This window comes from Penaeus japonicus, unplaced genomic scaffold (genome assembly GCF_977035675.1).
Source record: "Penaeus japonicus unplaced genomic scaffold, GWHDUDI00000001_assembly GWHDUDI00000011, whole genome shotgun sequence".
Lineage (NCBI taxonomy): Eukaryota > Metazoa > Arthropoda > Malacostraca > Decapoda > Penaeidae > Penaeus > Penaeus japonicus.
This window is the reverse complement of record NW_028234413.1, coordinates 35,019,346-35,031,845: the sequence shown is the minus strand read 5'-3', so window position 1 is coordinate 35,031,845 and position 12,500 is coordinate 35,019,346. Positions and strand designations below refer to the sequence as shown.

General features: G+C 34.2%; 2 protein-coding genes across 2 annotated transcripts in view; both read left to right on the top strand.

Moving 5' to 3' along the window:
* Oseg1 (intraflagellar transport protein Oseg1) overlaps positions 1-8,511 on the top strand; it is a 13,881-nt gene extending 5,370 nt beyond the window's left edge. The window contains exons 10-27 of the mRNA XM_043030770.2: positions 721-864; positions 1,029-1,166; positions 1,336-1,500; positions 1,634-1,753; positions 2,194-2,312; positions 2,619-2,772; positions 2,933-3,094; positions 3,289-3,455; positions 3,633-3,743; positions 3,868-4,031; positions 4,181-4,325; positions 4,451-4,544; positions 4,692-4,792; positions 5,052-5,160; positions 5,575-5,743; positions 5,893-6,143; positions 6,987-7,151; positions 7,380-8,511. Of these exons, the coding sequence (XP_042886704.2) occupies positions 721-864; positions 1,029-1,166; positions 1,336-1,500; positions 1,634-1,753; positions 2,194-2,312; positions 2,619-2,772; positions 2,933-3,094; positions 3,289-3,455; positions 3,633-3,743; positions 3,868-4,031; positions 4,181-4,325; positions 4,451-4,544; positions 4,692-4,792; positions 5,052-5,160; positions 5,575-5,743; positions 5,893-6,143; positions 6,987-7,151; positions 7,380-7,481 (2,580 nt within the window). The 3' untranslated portion in view covers positions 7,482-8,511. The remainder of the gene's footprint in view (positions 1-720; positions 865-1,028; positions 1,167-1,335; positions 1,501-1,633; positions 1,754-2,193; positions 2,313-2,618; positions 2,773-2,932; positions 3,095-3,288; positions 3,456-3,632; positions 3,744-3,867; positions 4,032-4,180; positions 4,326-4,450; positions 4,545-4,691; positions 4,793-5,051; positions 5,161-5,574; positions 5,744-5,892; positions 6,144-6,986; positions 7,152-7,379) is intronic.
* Positions 8,512-11,497: 2,986 nt separating this feature from the next.
* The window catches only part of LOC122262668 (uncharacterized), a 2,095-nt gene continuing 1,092 nt past the window's right edge, over positions 11,498-12,500 (top strand). Inside the window, exons 1-2 of the mRNA XM_043030764.2 lie at positions 11,498-11,597; positions 12,364-12,423. Coding sequence (XP_042886698.2) covers positions 12,370-12,423 — 54 coding nt within the window. The 5' untranslated portion in view covers positions 11,498-11,597; positions 12,364-12,369. The remainder of the gene's footprint in view (positions 11,598-12,363; positions 12,424-12,500) is intronic.

Below are 12,500 nucleotides of genomic sequence, written 5' to 3'. Positions count from 1 at the left end.
CAATAACACTTATGCTTTCACTCTTTCACTCACTCATTCATATCCATACACTCACTCTCATTCTCACTCACTTATTCACTCACTCACACTCATTCAATCACTCACTCACTCACTCACTCACTCACTCACTCACTCACTCACTCGCTCACACTCTCACACTCATACACATTCACTTATTAACTTACTCAATCATTCACTCATTTACTCACTCATTCACTCACTCACTTACCTACTTACTTACTTACTGATACACTCATTCTCTCACGTTCACTCTTTCACTCATTCATTTACTCAGGTATACACATTCGCTCTTTCACTCATTCATTTACTCAGGTACACACATTTGCTTTTTCACTCATTCATTTACTCAAGTACACACATCACTCACTCACTCACTTCCTCACTTTCACACTCACTCTCACTCTCCCACTGACTCTCACTCTTACACTCACTCACTAACACTCACTATCTCACTCTTTCACTGATTCATTTTTCTCGGGTATACATTCACTCACTCTCACTCTCACTCTCACTCTCACTCTCACTCTCACTTTCACTCTCACACTCACTCACTCACTCACTCACTTAGTCATTTGCTTACACTCATTCACCCACTTACTCACTCACTCTTAATGAATCATTAACTAATAGTAAATGAAAGACAGAAAGGAGGGTTTGATATTTTGCAAGGATTATAAGTCTTTATATCACCATCTCCAGGTTCAACTTCCTGAAAGAATCATCATTTACGAGCTGTACTCGCAAGAGGCCTCTGACATGCATTACCGTGTCCGTGAAAAGATCAACCAGCGTCTTGATTGCAACCTGCTTGTCGTCTGCACAAACCACATTGTTCTTTGTCAGGTGTGGAGGGTTGTTTATGGTGTTCCTTATGTGTCAAATATTACTGTTATTATGATAATGATTATTTGTTTATTTATTTATTTTTTATCTTTAATCTTTATACTCCATTGCCAAGTTTGTTCCCAACATAGATCAAATATAAGCATAATCATTCGTTCACACAGGAGAAAAGACTGCAGTGTCTGAACTTCAACGGCATCAAGGAGCGGGAGTGGCAAATGGACTCCCTGATCCGCTACATCAAGGTGGTGGGAGGGCCAGCCAATAGAGAAGGGCTACTGCTGGGGCTCAAGAATGGACAGGTGCGAAGGCAGAGTTGTTTTCTCTTCAATTTCTCTCCCTTTGTGACAATAGATTAAGATTGTGGTATTCTTGGTAAATCAACAAATTTTGTACTAATGGCACATAGATGGTGCATCATGTCATGATAATCATGCCTGTGTTGATTAGTGATATGATTCTTGCTTACAGGTTCTCAAAATCTTCTTGGACAATGCCTTCCCTGTGTCCCTTCTGAAAGTGCCAGCTGCAATTCGCTGCCTAGACCTCAGCTCTTCGCGGAACAGGCTGGCTGTGGTCGATGAACACAACACTCTTCTTGTTTATGAAGTCAAGACTTCCGAGTTATTGTTCCAGGTAAGACACATTTGCAAATTATTTGTTAATTAGTCTTATATTTGTTGAAGAAAAGGATAAGTCTGGGAAAGTGTAATGCACTTATGGTGATATCCATGTTTGTTTGATCTAATACAGTATATTCTATCTATAGGAGCCCAATGCCAATAGTGTGGCATGGAATACCAGTTGTGAAGACATGCTTTGCTTTTCGGGGAACAACACACTGAACATTAAAGCTGCAAACTTCCCATCTCACCAACAAAAGTTACAGGTAACGTATAGTATTATAGCCTATGATGTCTTTAACCCATTCATGCCGGGGCTTATATTTATGTAATGCTGCTCCTGCTAGCTAGATAACAAGCACCCACAGTGACTAAGCACAAGATTTCTCCCAGTGCAATGCCACGCTGTACCTCTGTGAGTGGGGTGGTAATAGCTTCAACAGGTTGATGATAATAGGTTCTTGTATTTGTTTACATTATTTTCACAAGTGAATAAAAATGTGTCTACAAATGGAACTCCTATGATTATATACCTGTTTTTGCTATACAGTATACCCATCTGTATTCCTAACAAATACTAATACCTTATTTCCATGTATAAGTATTTTGTCAGTCATAATTTAAGTAAAGAAGTTATTATTCTTAGCAATTGCTAATGCAACTTTTTCCAAACCCATATGATTATCTTATTTGTATGTCATTCTAGGGCTTTGTTGTTGGCTTTAGTGGCAGCAAGATATTCTGCCTCCACATCTACAGTATGTCAACAATTGAAGTTCCTCAGTCAGCACCTATGTATCAGTACCTGGACAAGAAAATGTACAAGTAAGTATGCTCTAACCTACTGTATAGTATTCTACAGTAACTATTTGCTTACAAAATGTGCTTTTGTATGCATTTCCCAGTAGTATGAATAATTACATTTAGTTTACTTGATTTATTTACTTCTCTTAGTAGAATCAACACTTTTTTCTTGTATTGTTATCTTGAAATGGTTAGAACGAAGTTATTATTTGACAATTTTGTTATATAAAATACAGCTAATGCAAAAAATCCTGCAGAAGTTTCAATCAGGAAACTTTGGATATATATTTAAAGTCAAAATTATGATTTTGCTATCTCCTCTTCCAGGGAGGCCTATAATATTGCATGTCTTGGTGTTACTGATGGAGATTGGGAGGCCCTGGCTAAGGCCTCACTTGAAGGTCTGGAGTTTAACATTGCCAAGAAGGCCTTCACAAGAATCAAAGATCTGAAGTACCTGGAACTGATCCACTCCATTGAAGTAATTAGTGTTCAGTTTTTTTGTTGGAGTGTAGATACTTTCCTGTTTGTTAAATATACTGTGGATAAATGCTCTGAGAAATTAACATTTTGTGAATATGAAATATAGAATATTATACATTTATATATAAGTGATTAAATGTTATTAACCATTTTAAAAGGAACGAAGTCACAAGGGAGAAGCTGACAACGGCCTATTTCTGGCTGATATCCTTGCTTATGAGGGCAAGTTCTCTGAAGCAGCTAAGCTCTATCGCAAGAGTGGCAGTGACCAGTCAGCCATGAACATGTATACAGATCTGAGAATGTTTGACTTGGCACAGGTTTGTAGACACTGCTTATGTGATTGTTTTATTATTATTGTTATTAGTACTATTATTGTTGTTATTAATACTATAATGATTATTATTATTATTATTATTATTATTATTATTATTATTATTATTATTTGGCTTGAAGCAACCTGGGACTTGTTACTCTTTTCTGACCCTAACACATTTATTTTCTCACATGCAAGGACTACCTTGGTTCAGACGAAACTGTGGACAGGAAACAGCTCATCAAGAAAAAGGCAGACTGGGCTCGCAACATCAATGAACCTCGTGCTGCTGCCGAGATGTACCTGTCTGCTGGAGAGACTCACAAGGCTATTGATATCATGGGGGAGAACGGATGGATTGATATGTATGTTGTTTGCAGTATATGCCAACCTGTGTATAGTCTTTCTCTTGTTCAGTATTTGTTGATCTGTTGGCTAAGACCTTTACAAATTATATGGTATTCTATGAAAATTATAAAGATATCTAATAAATAAGTTATTTGGAGTTATAATTTTTTAATTTTATTCTGACAATTTTTCAGGTTAATGGATGTTGGAAGGAAGACTGACAAAGCTGATCATCAAACATTGAGCCTTTGTGCACAGCATCTCCGACGTCTTGGTGCCTTGACACACGCCGCTGAGATGTACAAGTACGTCATTATTATTCCTCCAGTTGTTTTTGCTGATAAATGTAGGTCTGCGTCAATTCAGGAACTAAGAAAATTAATTTTTGATGTATATGAAATGCTGTAATGTGTCGTTAATCCTTTTTAGGAAAATGGGAGAAATGCAGAGTGTAGTGGAGCTCTATGTTGAAGTGCAGGACTGGGAGGAAGCCTTCCTCTGGGCAGACAAGCACCCAGAGTACCGTCAACTTGTGTATGTGCCATATGCCACGTCTCTGGCAGAGCAGGATAAATTCTTGCAGGCTCAAAAAGGTAAGCCTTTCATCACACTGGAAAGGTGTATATGGAAGATACTTTTACTTTTATAGCTATTAGTTATTTGTGTAGATACTTTTTTAGGTAGTAATTTTATCAATTGTGTCTAATATATCATATTCTTAATTCTTTTTTTACTGTTGCAGCATTCCATAAGGCTGGAAAACCAGATGAGGCGTTCAGGGTATTGGAGCAATTAACAATGAATGCCGTCAACGAGAACAGATTTGATGACGCTGGCTATTACTTCTGGATGTTATCAATGCAGTGCTTGGACATTGCTGCTGAGGAGTAAGCCATGAATTGGAAGAATATTGAAAACAAATGTCTATTAGATTTGATACAGTAAGACAATACCTTATTCCTTGCAAAACCTTAATCACGTGTTGCATTCTTCCACGTCTTGCTATTTGCAGTGAAAGGGAACATGAACGAATGATGACAAAGTTTAAGGACTACCAAAAGAAGGCATCGATGTATTACGTCTACCACACAATCCAGCGTTATATGGTGAGATGGGGTATTGTACTTTTAAATGGCCAAAATCTTTTCATCAGAAATAGAAATACAATGACATTTCTCTCTGGAGGTGTGTGGTTACTGTCATAGATTTATACATTATTGTTGAATTCATTTTCTGTATTTTCCCCCAAACAGGATGAACCCTTTACTTCATACATGCCGGAGGCTTTGTTCAACATTTCCAGATTCCTCATGCATGAGCTGATGACTGCTCAGCCAACCGGAATCTCAAAATTGTATCCTTTTCCTTATTTTATTTGACAGTGGATTGAAGAAACTGTATATTTTGATTATTTATTGTAGGGTCTACTTACATGTCTTTAAAGTGTTTTGTTTGTATTAATAAGGAATAATCATAAGACTGTAATATATTCACTTTTTATCATGGTTGTGTATTCTTATTCAAATAAATGCTGATAATACTGATAAGTGATCAAACTGTTGTAGGTGAAGAAAGTTTATCTTGTAATGGTAATAACCTTAACCACTTATTAGCTCAACCCTTTATACACTTGCTAAACAAGCAAGAAATCTCGAGGCCTTCAAGCTGGCACGTCATGTCCTGGATAAACTGCAATTGCTACGCATCCCACTTCGCTTTCAGGTTGGCATTAGAAGAAAAATGTTATCATATCTTTATGGTTTATTTAATCATTAAACATCAGCCACTGACACTTTTTTGTGTATTTTTGTTTGTTGTGGCTATTCTTTATTTTTGTTTTATGAACCTGTGTTTATGCAGTCAGAAATTGTCTGTGAAAAGACTATCATAATAGCCACCGAGAAGATAGTAAAAGAGGGATGCATATATATCAGTCTGTAACTTAGATGCAATTGTATCATATGTATTTTGAATATAATTAACCTTCTATCTTGATCAGCTATGTATTTTGAGGATTTCAGATTATTTTTTTGTCATTCTCCTATCATTAGTTACCCTGTATCCAATAACAAGGAGTTGTAATAGAAGAAACAATTTGTATGCTCACATAAAACATATCTCCATTCAACACTATAGGAAGACGTTGAGTTGGCTGCCCTCAAGATTCGTGCCAAGCCTTTCCATGACAACGAGGAACACCAGCCTCTCTGTTATAGATGTTCTACCACCAATCCTCTAGTCAACAATAATGGGAACCAGTGTGTCAACTGTTGTCATCCGTTTGTTTACTCGTTTGTGTCCTTTGGTAAGAATGTGTGGGTATTGTTGGTTTCTTAAATTGTGATATCGCTGTTTCCATTTGTTCCTTGTGCTTCATATTTTTTCTATTTATTTTATTTTGTTTTACCTTTTTTTTTCAGTAACTTATTTGATTTGATTTGATTTTTTCTCCAGAGATCTTGCCAGTTGTAGAGTTTGTCATTGAGGAGGAAATTCCGGATGAAGAAGCAGTTCACCTGATCCAGCAGTCGGGCAGTGGAAAGACGGACCGCGTTGGATCAGCCAAGGACGGGGAGGAGCAGCAGAATGAAGATAACAGGTGGAAAGAGACCGAGTCAGGCGATGCACAGGCGCTCATGCTGGATGGGTCGCCTTCGCACGTGCAGAACAATGATCCCTTCACTTCAAACCTCCTGGGCTTCTATGTAAGATTTGAAGATTTCGCTCCTCTTTCATTTACTCCTCACTCTCAAGTGGGGAAAGTTACATTTCTTGAAAGTTGATTATGGTTGATACTCAGAGCTTTTTACATATACAGAAGCCAATATTTTCATTTCTAGTCTCTTGCAATATTGATCTACCATATTGAATTATTATTACAGACTGTAGTGTACTATAAATCTTCCACTATAAATGATTATTGCAAAAAGGTTTAGTAACCGTATGTTTTTTAATAAGAATGCTTTTCTCAACTTATTGAGCAAGGAACCTAAGACATATCAACCAGTATTGTTTGAAATGCAGTCATTGACTTTGGTTTGCATATTATAATTCCTGTTAAAGAAACTTCTTGTGGTCATTCACTCACAACTTTAGGTGTTCTGTTATTGTTAGGATAACAACTGATTGCAGAAAAACAAGAATTATCAATCCCATAATTGTGAATGACTGCACATAGAAACTGTTTTGAGGATCTTATGATTAATTGATAGTAAATACTGTAGTAGTGATTATAAAAAGTGACATTTCATTTTAGTTCAGTATTGTGAGCATACTCTTAATGTAAGTAATAAAAAAATAAGCTTAAAAGAATGCATATTATTACTGTGCACATCATATCTTTCGTTACTATATTCTCTTCAACATAACTTACCTTCTACCTTCTCTTAGGCCTATCTTCTTTGTAAATTAACAGTTTTTCTGCATGATATTTAGTCATACAGTCATGAACTTCGCTCCATATTTTAATTCATAATGAAGGGATGAGTTTTTCTTTTTCACCTTATAGATTAACTTGTTTTTGATCTTTTAAACTTTTTCCTTCTCAGCAAGGAGGGTCAGAATACCAGCCTGTTACACTCAATCGTCAGGCACTGGCAGCCATGGAACCTCATGACGTCATAATCTGCCGCTGGCCGAAGCCTTTAAGGTTTCAGTTCTTCAAAAACATTATGCCAGATGTGCCAATCACCCATTGCACTCACTGCAACAAGGTAATGTTTGGAGAGTTTTTTTTTTCTTTCTTTTATTATTGCAGTTATATTGGAAATACTTTGTCTGTACTCCCAAAAAACTGAGTTGTCTTTCCCTTCATTTTATATTTTTCTTGTTGTCGATGCGAGATTCACAAATATTGAAAAATTTAATTTTGTTCTATTTAAATACATTTTTTTGAATGATCTTAATCTGAAGAATGCTCAATCTCTTTGTCTCCCTTATAGATGTTCCACACAGATGACTACATTCTGCAAGTCCTACAGAAGGGTCACTGCCCCTTCTGTCGCACTCCTACAATGGACAATGGCGACAATATCCTTGACTAAAGGAGTGCTTCATGTGTCACTTTGCATTAGAGTACAGCTGTTTTTTTTTTTTTTATTATTGAATCTCGGTCAGTGGTCAGATCAGCTATTTTAGTACAAAAAATAAGTTTGATTTACTTTCATCAAATTCAGTGTTTTCTGCCTATGAATTCTTTGTGGGAATTTTTTCCCAGGAAGATATATGCTGTTATAATCATGGCAATTATTTAGGAGTTGGTAATTTCACATTTGTAAGAATGGAGTCCGTTGCATAGCATATGAAACTGTTTCTCACATATAAATACTTAATGTGCAATTCCAGTGATTGAATTATATAAGTATATTCAAGGTTATGCACTCTATTTATATAATAGTGTTACTAATACAGTCCTTTTTTTGTATCTCACAAACTTTAAGTGATCACAGAAAATTCATGATTTATTGATAGATCAGAAGAAAATTCTGACAAAGATCTATAATTCATATGACTGTGCCATACTATATGTATTTTTTGTCTTTATTGGTTGTGCAAACTTAAATATTTCTTCTACTTGTACATTTGTAGAAGGAAGAATCTGAAGTATAACATACAGATATGATATCAAGGCTGAAACAAATAAAAAAATAGCACTGACCAATTGAAGATTGTATCTAACGTCTCATATGAATTTATTTAATGATATTTTTATTAGACTGAAGTATTTATTCTAATGTTAAATAGTAGTTTGTTAGTTTACATAAAATGCTATGTAATTATCATTTTATCAGTATTGTGTGTTGAATATTTTGCCTCAACATCATGTATAAAGCATACCGGCCAATATCATGTTTTACCAAAAAGGCTTAAAATTTGAAAGTGATTGGTTTTAGAATGATATTTGTGTTGTATTCATAAGCAAACTACATTACTGTATGTGATACGGTTCTAGTCAGGAATCTCTACCACAATGAAATATGTTATTGATCTAGTCCGTCCAATGTGTGTGCTACTGAAACACTATATTTTATTAAAAGAATAATAGATTAAGCACAAATAAATATTCATGATAAACCATTTTCTTTTATTTGACTTTTATATTAATTTTCGTTCTCCTCATTTAAGTTATGATTGATTCCTGTTACATCATCTTAAAAACTGCATTTTACTATGCCTCTGTCCTTACTGTTTATTCATCTATTCTAAAGACTCATATAATCACATTTTCCTTCATCACAACTTTCATATCCTTTATGACCAAAAATGTCTGGTCATGGGTCATTAGAAATATTTGAAACAACATGACAATATAATTGTTTCATAACCCAGCATGCTTTATTTTTTAGTGGTCCAGTAAAACATGTTCATTCATATTGAAAGAAAGCTAGACTTAACACCCCATGTTTTTTTATATCTTAAAGAAGTCTAAACTCACAACCTTAACATTCTTCCTCATTATGCCTCCTCAAGTACTACATTCACGTTTCTTATACATAATGAATGAAATGTAATGCAATATCTTTCTACATGGAACTTTGGTATGAGAGTTTCCTTAGAACAGTAACTAAACTGATTATCGTTTGTACTGTAGTTGATCATTACTGATTTGATGATCTATTTATAAACTTGTTCCATTTTGGGCAAAGAAACAGTAAATCTTGCCTTCAGATATTTGCATCACAGTTGCAGTTTATTTTTCCCTAAACCATTTTGTCAAACAATTTCGTCTTAATCAAATAATTCCATCATTAAAAAATCCCAAGTCTTCTGGTATTTTTTCAGTCAATTATATTGGAGTTAAATGTTCCAGTTTCTTCCGAATGTTAGAACTGACTTAAATGATCATCTGGCATAATATTTATCATGGGAGTCAAATTGCCTTTAAGCCTTAAAGTTTCATAGTAGTTTCACTAGTATGGCACGTTTGCTCACATGATTGGTATTAACTTAGGAGTATATTGAGGGCATATAGGTAATTTCCATAAAGCTAGTGTTAATTCCTTTTTAGTGGTTATTAATGGTTTAGTGCTATTCTCTCTCACTGTCCCCTAGAGTGAGTAGGTTCTATATAATAAGCATTACTGCATTATTCCATCGTACAGCATTCGTATCTGCATTCCTATCTGTCATGCCTCAGCCTAGTCTCATTCTGGAAAGAAAAAAAATCGGTCCCTCTTGAAAAAATTCCAGGAGTGTCAGTGATTCATACCCTGTGGTATTGTTCTGCAGAGCTGAACAACCGGGCCTTTTCCCTGTCAAGTTCTACTAACTTATCCATAAGCTCATACCTCGAATATCATTGTGGTCGCGTCAACACTGACCGAAAACCTCTAATATGGCGAGTGTGTAGTACGGGTAATTAATTTGCAAGCTATGTTGCAAGTGTCTGCCTGGAATCATTATGTGTGCCATACTCCCACAGTGGCTTTGTACTTACGTGTACAGCAAGTGCCGATGGTGGATGGTGACTACTCCGTGTGTTAATTATATGACACTTCGAAGTGGAGTGATAGCTGTAATGACTAGCAGAGGCACTGACTCTTCCTATTTGTCAATTTCGTGATGATAATAATCCCGAAGCCATTTTTTTTTACTCTTAAATGGACTGTTGTATTGACAGACATTTTCTTTATCGAGAGTGAAACCTTTGAATTCATTAAGGATGCTGGTGATAATGATGGAATAGTGATGATAATGATAATGATTGAGATGTGTTGATATACAGTGATGATGAACAGGATGATGAAATTAAAAATAATCATAAAGATAATGATAAGAATAACAAAAACAATAGCTATTATAATATTATTATGATAACATGTTCATAGTAATGATAATTATTATGATCATATTGATAATAATAATAATAATTATAATAATAATAATAATAACAATGGTAATGCCAATGGTATTAATAAGTGATAATAATGCTAGTGATGATCATTATGAAAATTGCAATATTGATAATGATGCTATCACGCTAATGATAGAAATAACAAAATCAATAATAATGATAACCATATAATAACCTAAATGATGATGATGGTGATAATGATAATGATAATAATAGATGATAATGATAATAATAATAGTAGTAGTAATGGTATTATTGATGATGATAATAGTCACACTAATAATGATGCTACTGCTGTTTCCACTATTATAATTATAATAATGGCAACATTAATAACAACAATGACAATAAGAATAACAATAATGATACTGAAGATAATAATGATAATGATAAAAAATAATGACAGTAATAATGATAATGATAATTATGATGATAAAGCCGATAAAATTATAAGAATAATATCAATGAAGATAATAAAATAATGATAATACTAATAAGGATAATGATGATAATAATAATAATAACAATGTGGATAATAATACCGATAATTATAATAGTGATAATAATAGTAATGATAACGGTAATGATAGTAATAATGATGATAATAAAGATTATAACAACAAGGATGATAAGAAAGACGATGATAATGATAATGACATTGATAATAATGATGAAACAATGACAATGATAATATTAGTAATAATAATGATAATAATGAAATAATGACAATAACAATACCAATACTAGTCATCATATAATAACAACAATAATTATAATGATAATAATTGTAATAACAATAATGATAATCATAATGATAACGATAATAATAATGATAATTATAATAAGTATAGTAACTATGGCAATAATGATTAATGTGCTCATTATTGTTAATATCAATGTTACTATCATATTATTTGCACAATCATTATTATCAACATTAACATCATCATACCGGTAAATAAAATTATGAAATGATGACCACTATATTAGCTGATAATATAAAATGAATTTCAATAGATCCACATTCGCTGTATGCTGTAATACGGAATATACATAATAGGGGTATTCACGCTTATCCTTTCAACCGTCCAATACATGTACATAAAGACCAAAGTCCCGTGGCAAAACAGGTGTAACGCCACGAGGTTATGACACAATGGTTAATAAGTCACACCTGTTCTAATAGTTTCAGATACAACGCCTGCAGGTGTCAACACAAGTGTGCAGGCTTAGCACTTGCGTCGGCAGTCAATGTATTGTCTTCGGCTGACGGGAGAACACAACGGTACTTCAAGACTTCAGGAAGGTGGTGTAAAGTTCTAGAACATTGTTCATGCGTAGGGCTCTTTGTTATGTGTTACGTTTTACCTATGATGAATTTGTGCTTTTGTGAGTTAACTAAATGCTAATTGGTAGGAGTTTTAAACGTAATTAGTAGGTGTTTACATATAGTAAATGTAGTTTACTATACTACACTTATGTAGGTAATGACAGGAATACGCATTAATTAAGATAATGGGTAGGTTTCTGTAAAATATGGATGTTTTGTTCTAAACTGTACAAACAAAGCGACAGAGTTAAGTATGTACAGCATGTGTGTGTGTGAATATAATCGTTTGTTGCGTACTAATGGCCTACTCCATTAGGTTAATTAGGTGCAATTCGGAGAATGAAAACTATCAATCTTAATCATATAATTACATTATCAATGCATCAGAAAATATTAATTCCTTTACTTATCTATTCATTCTAGAATTTGGCATAAAACCGAGCATAATTTATAGCTGGCAATTGAAGCTGCAAACAGGCCATTCAGAGTGCTAACGTGGCGAAGAAATACATAATCGTGGGCGTTACCCTCGAAAGTGAACACTTCATAACCTAAAAAATCATAAACTATACTTGCAAAGTATACTTCTTTCCAAACCATCTAATACATCTTTAATAAGTAACTAATATACATTTATTTACTTATTTGATTGTTGATTGATTTATCTTTGGAAGAGGGGAGAACTAAACATGGGATTTGTAGACCCAAATAATAAATTCTTGTATCATCTTTTCACCTACAGGTCGCAATGAGGGTCAGCAACGTACTACTCGTTTGTCTGGCCGTTGTCGCCATGGCAGAGGTAAGTGAGAGTAATATCAAAATGCTAATAAATAACATGCATAGAGACAGTAAGAGCGACCAGTGGGGATAAAGAAA